A 10419-nucleotide genomic window follows, 5' to 3' on the forward strand; every position below is an offset into this window, starting at 1 on the left:
AATTTGATATCTGTAATTTTTTCGTCTTGATTTCGTATTTAAGTTCGGCTTCAATATTCAAATTGGTATATAAGAATTTTCTATTTGATAGTTGATATTTTTGTTCCAATTAATCACTCGAGTCTGGCTTTACTGAATAATTTAGTACTTGAGTTTTTTTACTAAAATACACGTTTCAAATATTCATTAAGCTACATCATGCCATTTGACTTAGATATCAAATTGAACATTGAAATCAAACTCATGTACCAAATGATACATCAACTCTAAAACAAACGTTTTTATGTTGATTTGGATTGTTTTTTAAAACATGTAATGTAACATATACATCTTAATATTTTTATACCATTAAATATTTTGTTGCATATAGAAAATTAGAAAGGAGATTAAGTTATAATATTTTCTAGATAAATTTTAAATTGATACATGAATTTTAATTTAACGAGAAACGTGTTGCATGAATTTTTATTTGCTACAATTATATATATAAGCATTTTATTTTTATTCAATTGTACATATTTTAATACATGTATTACTTTTTATGTTAGATAAATATAATTATTTTTATATGCAATATAATAACAGTGTTAGTAATTTATGAAACTTGAATTAATTCAAATTCAAAAATTTAGGGACGAATCTAGGGGCTGGTAGGGGCTCGATCCCCTTAAAATGAAACTTTTTTTTTCTATTTTGGCCCTTTAAAATTTTTAAAATTTTAAATTAATAAAGATAAAATTTTACTTTGGCCCCTAAAAATGATAAAATTTTAATTTAATATTTTAAAAATTATATTTTTACTATCTTAAAAGTTACAATTTAATTTTAGCCCCTAATTTTTTTTTTTTTGGCTTCACATGCAAAAATTTATATACTTTAAAAAATATAGAATTCATATATCATAATGTATACTCAACCAAAGTTTGAGTGCAATTTTGGAATTTATCTCTTTTACAACTATATAGAAAATACTAAAATAACTATGGTGTATACAACGGTGTTAACTGAAAAAAGGTCGACCTCAAGACGCAGGACTAAAAATAATCAAAATTATAATAGAGACACTAAATCTACTTATAAACATATAGTACAAGCACCTTTTAGAAAATTTAAATTATAATGAAGTACTAAATCCATCAAAAACATATAGTTTTAGGACCTTTTATAGAATTTCACCTTTTTATTATTCCAAAGAAAAATAAAAAAAAATTGCATTTCAGAAAAATCCAAATCCTGCTCTCGTTGTCCTTTCTCCTCCTCTCAAAGCTTCTGGATCCCAGTTCCATCACATTTTCAACATTCGATCTTCAATTCATCAGATCCAACAAAATTCAAAAAATAGAAGTTCTCGGATTTTTAGTTAATAAAAGCTCGAAGTTATGGCGACGGAGCAATTGATGCCCGGAGGCGGTTTCCGGTACTTCCAGATGCAATCGGATACTTTACCGTCGATGATGTCATCGTTCTTCTCGTTTGCTCCAGGTGTCTCCCCTGAAGCAACTCGGATTTTCGACGAGTTACCTAAAGCTTCCATAGTCTCTGTCTCCAGACCTGACGCCGGCGATATCAGTCCCATGCTCTTATCTTACACCATGGAATTCCAATACAAACAAGTTAGTTTTTAGCTTTATTATTTAGTTTTTAGCTTCATTATTCAATTAGAAGATCTTAACTGCTTGCTTTCTTTTTTTATGTATATATTTAGTAATTTGTTCATTTTGATTCTTCAGTTTAGGTGGCAGTTATTGAAGAAAGCTTCAGACGTTTTCTACCTACACTTTGCTTTGAAGAAACGATTGTTTATTGAAGAAATTCACGAGAAGCAGGAACAGGTGCGTAGATGAAACGACAAGTTTTAACCGTGTTTTTGCTGCAATTTGAATTTTCTTTTAATAAGCAACTCTTTGAGTCTGAGGGTTTAAGATTCGAATGTGTTTTTCACACTGAATATTATTACATTAAAGGTTAAAGAATGGCTTCAAAATCTAGGAATAGGAGATCATCCGCCAGTTGTTCACGATGATGATGAACCGGATGATGATGCAGTTCCTTTACATCATGACGAAAGTGCTAAAAATAGGTGATTGTTATTGGCACGAATTTTCTGAAAAGGAAGACAAAATTTAATTATGTGTGCTTACATAGCTCGCAAGCTACTCGAGTTCGATTAAAAAAAAACTCGAATTCAATTCATTAATCGAGTCGAGCTCAAGTTATCGATTGGGCTGAATTGGAGCTTAGTAATACTTAGCTTGAATAGCTCATGAGCTTTATCGAGCTTTTCGTTTTTTAATATATATTTTAAATATTTTTTATATTATTAAATTACATTATTGCCCATAATATATATTATTAACCCTAAGCTTAAGCTTAATTATTGAACTGAGCTCAAGCATGAGCTTGAATATACAAGCTTAATTGAGCTCGAGTTTGAGCTTGACTATGAAGATTGATAAACGAGCTTAATCGAGCTTGAGCTCGAGTAGCTTGATTATATCTTGAGCTGAGTTTGAGCTTAAAAATAAATGTTTGATCAAGCTTGAGCCAAGTATTGAGCTCCGAATTTTGAGTTGAGCTCAAGCTCGAGCTTGTCAGTATTCAGGCTTGGCTCAACTTGATCACACTTCTAGTGCCTACTAGTGGTTTTTATTTTCTTTTGTTTTTCTTCTATGCAGAGATGTTCCATCCAGTGCTGCTCTTCCAGTTATTAGACCAGCCTTGGGAAGGCAGTCATCAATATCAGACAGGGCAAAGGTTGCAATGCAAGAATACTTGAACCACTTTCTTGGAAATTTGGATATTGTTAATTCTCGAGAGGTATGCATTCCTAAACATGGAGATGTGATGTTACGCTGTGTTCGTGGCTATCATTTTTGGTTCAGTTATGTTTGTCGTCATAGGTTTTAGACCAAGTTCTTCGCTTTCCTTTTTTCATGCAACAATCATGTAGATTAAGCCTCCTAACTGCTGGTTCAGTAAGCTTTCAGTTTGTCAGTTAATAAATTGATAGGATTATGCATTTTGTAGTCATAGGTCTTAGTTCAACTTCTGTAGATTTACTCTTTGAACTTGGAACTTGGAATGTGGTCTGTAACTACTATGTTTTGAGTTTCAATTTGCGTTGTGTCCCTATTTTATTGTTTGTTGCATTAGTATCTTGTCTAGTTTCTTGTAGGTTTGCAAGTTTTTGGAGGTTTCAAAATTGTCGTTTTCACCAGAGTATGGCCCTAAGCTAAAGGAAGCGTATGTAATGGTGAAGCATCTACCAAAAATTGCCAAGAATGACGACTCTGATAGATGCTGTGCATGTCATTGGTTCAATTGCTGTAATGACAACTGGCAAAAGGTATCGTGATCTAATTTCTGAAAGTTTGGGGTATATTCAATTTATAATTCATTTCTTTCAGTGCCCATGCTGCTCTTGCATGCAGTGCAGCAAGTACTAGCCACTTTTTTTCTATCTTGGGGTGGGAGAAAAACTGGCATGACAGTGTTCATGTTTTGTGCTTCTGCAAGTGGTATCACTTAGTAAGCTGTGCTTTGTGATACAGAATATGCATAGGAATCTCTTACTGTCCCTTTAAGGGTGATATATGTTGAATGGGAGAAGATTATAGGATTTTATGGAGAGGATTATAAAGATGGGTTAATGGGTATCATATGTTGGTTCTTATGCTCTTGAGAGCTTTGGAGTTGTCTCCTACCTTGCAAAAAAGTTCAGATTTTTTTGCCTTAGTCTTGCTGCATAGACAAATCACTAGTCAGACCATAACTCTCCTTTGCCATCATTTTGGGTATTTTCTCATTTTAGTCTATTTGAATGACCCATCTTTTTTCTATTCTCATTTGTAATGATTATTTACAGGTGTGGGCTGTACTGAAACCTGGATTCTTGGCCTTGCTGGAAGATCCTTTTGATGCCAAACCTCTAGATATTATTGTTTTTGATGTATTACCAGCCTCAGATGGTAATGGTGAGGGCCGGGTATCATTAGCAGCAGAAGTAAAGGAACGTAACCCTTTACGCCATTCTTTTAAGGTCAGTAGAATACTGCTGTTGATTTTTTTTCCTGCTGATGGGAATAATATTTTATTTAACATTGCCATGTTAAAGTTTATGGCACTACTGTTCATATTCAAAGACCTTTTATTGTTACTTTATTTTCTCATTGTGATTTGGATAAGAATATAAAATCCCCAACAAAAAAAATTATTTCATTAGAAAACCTCTTGTGATACTCTCGCTATTTTAAATTTAATTCTAAAACATGATCAGTAACCTTTATTAACATGACATTAACTTCAAACATTTAGGGCCTAGATAAATGTGTCGATTTTCTGGACAATTTTTTTAGGATGTTGGCTTTCTTTCTACACATTAAATGAACTATTTATCGCTGTGATGATGGGTTGAGTTGTATGTCTGATGTATATATCTAGAGAAATTCACTTTCTAACAGATGATTGGGAACTTCAAAAGGTCACATGTGGAGTCCGCAGTATAAGGTTAAGAACGAAGAGTAGTGCGAAAGTTAAAGATTGGGTTGCTGCTATTAATGATGCTGGGCTTAGGCCACCTGAAGGCTGGTGTCATCCTCATCGCTTTGGCTCTTTTGCTCCTCCAAGGGGTTTGACAGAAGATGGTAGTCAGGCGCAATGGTTCATAGATGGTATGGCTGCTTTTGATGCGATAGCTTCAGCAATCGAGGATGCTAAATCAGAGGTCTGTCCTTTCTGCTCTTGCATTCCTGCATGTTGAAATGGGTTCTGTCCAAATCTGCTCTTTAGCATAAAACCTGTTGTATGATTTAAAAATTTATGCAGATATTTATTTGTGGCTGGTGGCTTTGCCCAGAATTGTATCTACGCCGCCCTTTTCGTGAGCAGGCGTCCTCCAGGCTCGATTCTTTGCTTGAAGCCAAAGCTAAGCAAGGGGTCCAGGTATTGTAATATTTGGTTTATTTATTAAAAGTCTTGTTTCATTAATAAGTCCTTTTTTTTCAATTAAAAATGGATGTTGAATTATTTATCATCTTCTGATGGCTGTGTATACAAATGTACATGAATTATGACTCATAAATGAAGGCTTGCGTGTTCACAATGTATTACTTTTTTCTCCAATCCATTTTGTCTTCAATGAGCTCAGTCACTATTTGATGGTTGAAGACTTATTTTTATTGTTATTTTGAACCCTTTAAATTCTCAACTTGATCTAACTATTGCATACGTTTTCATTCTTCTTCTTCTTCTTCTTCTTCTTCTTCTTCTTCTTCTTCTTCTTCTTCTTCTTCTTTTTATAAAGATCGGTTTTGACAGTTCTGCTATATAGATCACTGTTCAATCCAGACGTGAAAATGCTAAATGTATCTATGACTGCAGATATACATCCTTCTCTACAAAGAACTTGCCCTTGCTTTGAAGATCAACAGTGTCTATAGCAAGAAAAAGCTTCTTAGCATTCACGAGAATGTGAGGGTATTGCGTTATCCAGATCACTTCTCTGCTGGTGTCTATCTATGGTATGCATTACTTGGAGAATTGGGTGTGCACTGGCATTTTACTTTTATATTTCAGACTTTGACATGTATTTCTTTTACCTGTAGGTCCCACCATGAAAAGCTTGTGATTGTTGATTACCAAATTTGTTTCGTTGGTGGACTTGATTTATGCTTTGGTCGCTATGACACATTTGAACACAAGGTGGGCGATAATCCTCCCCTAGTATGGCCTGGAAAAGACTACTATAACCCACGGTAATCTTTTAGTAAGCAAAGGTTCTCCTCAATTTTTGAGAAATTTGTTTAGAAGTTGACTTACATTCTTTTTAACCTTTCCTGAACTTGCCACATTTCAGTTGCCATAAGTTATAATATACTTATTTTATACACATTTCGACTTTGTATATAGAGATCACAAGTTCAAAACTTTCAAGATTTTGTGACTGTGTATTCAGTGTTCTCCCCCCGCCCCTCTTCTTCCTCTTTCTATAATGTTCTTGAATATGAGTTGGTTTGGAGCTGTTGCAGTGTAACAGATGAAACACATTTCATTTTCACAGGGAATCTGAACCTAATTCATGGGAAGATACTATGAAAGATGAGTTGGATCGAGGAAAATTCCCTCGAATGCCTTGGCATGATGTCCATTGTGCACTCTGGGGACCACCTTGTCGTGACGTAGCACGACATTTTGTTCAGCGCTGGAATTATGCGAAGGTTATTTTATAAAATTAATATAGTTAACTGTAAAAATGCTGTAACTTTGTTATTAAGAATAATCTGCTGTTTCCTTTTCCAGAGAAATAAAGCTCTGTATGAAGAAGCAATTCCACTACTCATGCCTCATCATCATATGGTGATTCCACATTATATGGGAAGAAGCAAAGAGATTGAAATTGAGGGCAAGAGTGTTTTGGACAACACTGAAGACATCGACAGAGAGGATTACTTTTGTTCTAGATCAGCTGTACAAGATATTCCTCTACTTTTGCCTCAAGAGGCTGAGTTGGATAATTGCAATGGGTTTCCAAAATCTAATGCGTTGGATTCTACTGCCGGTACAAGTGTTTCTTTTGCTTTCCGAAAGTCCAAAATAGAACCAGCAGTCATAGACACACCCATGAAGGGCTTTGTTGATGACCCTGACTCCTTGGATCTTCGTATGGAAAGATATTCAGATGTAAAAAGGAAGCCTGGAAGCAAAACCGCAGACCCAGAATGGTGGGAAACACAGGAACGAGGTGATCAAGTTGGTTTTGTAGATGAAGCTGGACAGGTTGGTCCCCGAACTTCATGTCGTTGTCAGGTGGGTTGTTTCTCATCAAGACTTTTACAAGTTTTGCATCTGGCTCAGAATTTCATTTGATTACTTTGATATCCCGAATTTTCAGTCTTATTTCATTAAGTGCATAAAAAAATCATTGAAATTTAGGTCGTATACTTTGTTGAACAGCATATTTACATGATAGAAATAAAAAATTATAATGATAGGAAAAACGAAGTGATGTCTCTGGTCATAATATTGGTTCAAGCCATCAGTACTGTGCTTTTGCAGCCCATGAAGCTCTTTTGTGCAACTATGATATGAATGCAATCTGTTATTATTCCTATTGTTCAGTTTGACTTTCTTTTTCATTTCAAGAGATATTTTCAACTTATTAAGTGGTGTGAATAAACGATGATCTATAAATTTCAGATTATACGAAGTGTCAGTCAATGGTCTGCTGGAACCAGCCAAGTAGAAGAAAGCATTCACTGTGCTTATTGCTCCCTCATTGAGAAAGCGGAACACTTTGTTTACATTGAGGTATGTGCTTCATCTCTCAATTTTTTTTATTTTCAGTTCACTACAAATCATGTAATCACACGGCTTACCGTCCTCCTGTCGCTTCATTTTTTTCCAGAACCAATTTTTTATATCAGGCCTCTCTGGGGATGAAATTATTTGGAATCGTGTTTTAGAAGCATTGTACCGGCGTATTATGCGAGCTTACAATGATAAGAAGTGTTTCAGGGTTATTATAGTCATACCACTGCTTCCCGGTTTCCAGGTTGTAAATATTGGTCACTTTCTTTTACATTGGAGTTCAGACATTAGTATTGTGTTTGAACTGATTTTTATAAGTTTTAACAGGGTGGCCTTGATGACGCTGGTGCGGCATCTGTGAGAGCTATAATGCATTGGCAATACCGAACCATTTGCAGAGGACAGAATTCAATATTGCATAAACTTCATGAAGTTCTTGGTCCTAAAACTCATGATTACATATCTTTCTATGGCCTTAGATCGTATGGTAAACTTTTTGATCACGGTCCTGTGGCTACAAGTCCGGTATGTTCGCCTTCTCTGTACAATTCTTTTTTCCGTGGTATAGTATCATGTCATAGCACTTGATGAAAGTTCAGCATGTAGCATGTACATGTTTGATGATATATTTGTTCCCTGCTATTTCTCCAGGTATATGTGCATAGTAAAATCATGTTAATTGATGACTCTAAAGCCTTAATTGGATCTGCTAATATTAATGACAGAAGTTTACTTGGCTCGAGAGATTCAGAGGTACCTCCGCATTCCAGATTAGTTTTAACTTTTTTCTGTGAAAACTAACATATCTGTATTACTTCTTTAAGAAACTTAATGTTAATTAATATTTTCAGATCGGTGTGCTTATCGAAGACAAAGAATTAGTTGATTCGCGGATGGGAGGAAATCCATGGAAGGCTGGAAAATTCGCATTGAGTCTTCGCCTCTCATTATGGTCCGAACATCTTGGTCTTCGTAAAGGAGAGGTTTGACAGGCTCCGTCTACTGTTTACCTATTTTAAATTCTGATTATGATCATCTAACTGGACTTCGAGATTGGTCAAACAGTATTTACAGTCTTTCATGTGATTCAACTGATATATGTGTTCTTCCATTCCACCTCAGATAAATCAAATAATCGATCCCATTAGTGATTCAAGTTATAAAGAGATATGGGTTGCAACTGCAAAGGTAAGAACTGGATTTTTATGTTTCTTTAGTAGTTTTGCATTTTATTTGCTGAAATGCTCGGATTAAAAGGAATCAGATGTAAAATGATTTACGAACCTATGTTACTTGGAGGTGTGAGTGTTGGATATAGATATGATCATTTTTTTTTTTCATTTATTGGGACGGTCTTGTGTCAGAGACGAATGTCGGACACAAGTACTTAAAAGAGAAGTCAAAGTACTTGAAACTGCTCGATAACCTGGTACTGTCATATTATATAACAGATGAATGCAACAATCTACCAGGATGTCTTTGCCTGTGTCCCAAGTGATCTCATACAATCCCGGTACCATATCTCTTTCGTACTCTTTTCCGTTTCTCTTCAGTTATCCTATTATTGACATTTAACCTGATGGACGATAACCTGCAGGCTTATGCTCCGACAAAGCCTTACCTTTTGGAAGGAAAGACTTGGTCACACTACAATTGATTTAGGAATTGCCCCTAAGAAATTAGAATCATATCACAACGAAGATATCAAACAAACAGATCCAATGGATAGATTAAAGTCGGTTCGAGGACATCTTGTTTCTTTCCCTTTGGATTTCATGTGCAATGAAGATTTAAGACCTGTGTTTAATGAGAGTGAATATTATGCATCCCCTCAAGTTTTTCATTAAGTAGGGAGATAATAGAAAGCCCTGTTTTTTCAATTTTTCGCATCCATTGCATACGATTCCTTTTAACCTTTTTTCTCCAACAAAGCCAGATTTGGACCAAGCTTTCTCCTTCAGCAACTCCGACCTCACCACCATTTTTTAAGGTTGAAAATTTTCCATTTTTTTGGATATAATTAGTGTTTGGTAGATCTGGCAATTCGTGTATTAATATAGTGTATGTTATGTCATGTCATAATTGCGTTTAAGGTATTTTATAGATTTGGGGCATACATGTGTTCATATTGTTTTTTAGTTACATTTCCATATCATTTTGAAACCTTGAATTCAAGGACTCAATAGAAAGAATTCATAGATTTTAGTTTGTTGTGTAATTTGTGAAAGTACATTAACAGCCATGTATTTGGAGATTTTTAACTTATTTGAGTTTCAATGTGAATGATTTAGTAAAGAAATTAAATAATTTAAAAATTAATCATATTATATAAATAATTAAATATCTTCATAAATAAATATTTCGTAACCTATATTAAAAATATTCTTGTAATATCAATGTGACCTTGTATTCTTATTTGGTCAAAGCTTGATGGTTATGTTTTGTTATCAGTGAAATTTGTTGATTAAATTTACTTTTGGTCCTTTTTCTTAATTTAAAATTTTAGATTTGGTTGGGTCAAATTTTATTATTAGTTTTGTACTAGCATAAATTGTAGATGTAGTCTTTATTATTCAATTTAATTATATTTAGTTTTTATATATTTTAAATTCTGAAATGGTAGACATTAAATCAATTTAATTAAATTTTACTTTTCTTGAGTATTATATAAAAATAGTAAATTAATATCACATTAAACGTGAGATAATAAATTTTTTTATATAAGATTTCGAAAATAACAAAATTTAACTTTTAATAAATCTAACTTCTATTATTTACACAAATTTATCTTTGCTATTCATATTCTTCTAATAAGAAACGAAAGGATTCTCCAATATCTCTAGTTTTCCCTTTTTGGGAATTAAACACTATCTTTGTTTTAACTGTCGCTGGCTTTCATATGATACTTTTTGCCGGCAAAACCTCCATCCCCTATTTTCCTTCCAATTGACACTTCTTTGCCTTGCTACTCACCTTTTTCCGGCATGAAAGGGCTTTGATTTCGAAATGATAAATTTGGCTGAGGGTTTGGCCCTTGAGTCATTGAGGACTCATGATTTCTCGAGCCATTATAGTTTAATTTCCTTAAAGTCCATAATGAATTTTGTCTATACA

General features: G+C 34.1%; 1 protein-coding gene across 3 annotated transcripts; it reads left to right on the plus strand.

The window, feature by feature from the left end:
• Positions 1-1220: 1220 nt before the first annotated feature.
• LOC107936142 (phospholipase D zeta 1) lies at positions 1221-9505 on the plus strand. Of its 3 annotated transcripts, XM_016868811.2 has the most exons (20): positions 1221-1613; positions 1731-1832; positions 1965-2080; positions 2676-2817; positions 3176-3346; positions 3866-4039; positions 4481-4723; positions 4825-4941; positions 5380-5519; positions 5604-5753; positions 6059-6215; positions 6298-6804; positions 7195-7305; positions 7403-7549; positions 7633-7830; positions 7957-8058; positions 8157-8288; positions 8428-8493; positions 8757-8818; positions 8903-9505. In XM_016868811.2, exons 1-20 carry the CDS (start codon positions 1380-1382, stop codon positions 9150-9152), a joined length of 3321 nt encoding a protein of 1106 aa, XP_016724300.2. In that variant the 5' UTR covers positions 1221-1379; the 3' UTR covers positions 9153-9505. The 3 variants fall into 3 exon arrangements, with proteins under 3 accessions (XP_016724300.2, XP_040974018.1, XP_040974025.1); XM_041118084.1 differs by lacking the exon at positions 1221-1613 and having other exon boundaries at positions 1990-2080; XM_041118091.1 differs by lacking the exons at positions 1221-1613; positions 1965-2080.
• The last annotated feature ends 914 nt before the right edge of the window (positions 9506-10419 follow it).

This window comes from Gossypium hirsutum, chromosome A01 (genome assembly GCF_007990345.1).
Source record: "Gossypium hirsutum isolate 1008001.06 chromosome A01, Gossypium_hirsutum_v2.1, whole genome shotgun sequence".
Lineage (NCBI taxonomy): Eukaryota > Viridiplantae > Streptophyta > Magnoliopsida > Malvales > Malvaceae > Gossypium > Gossypium hirsutum.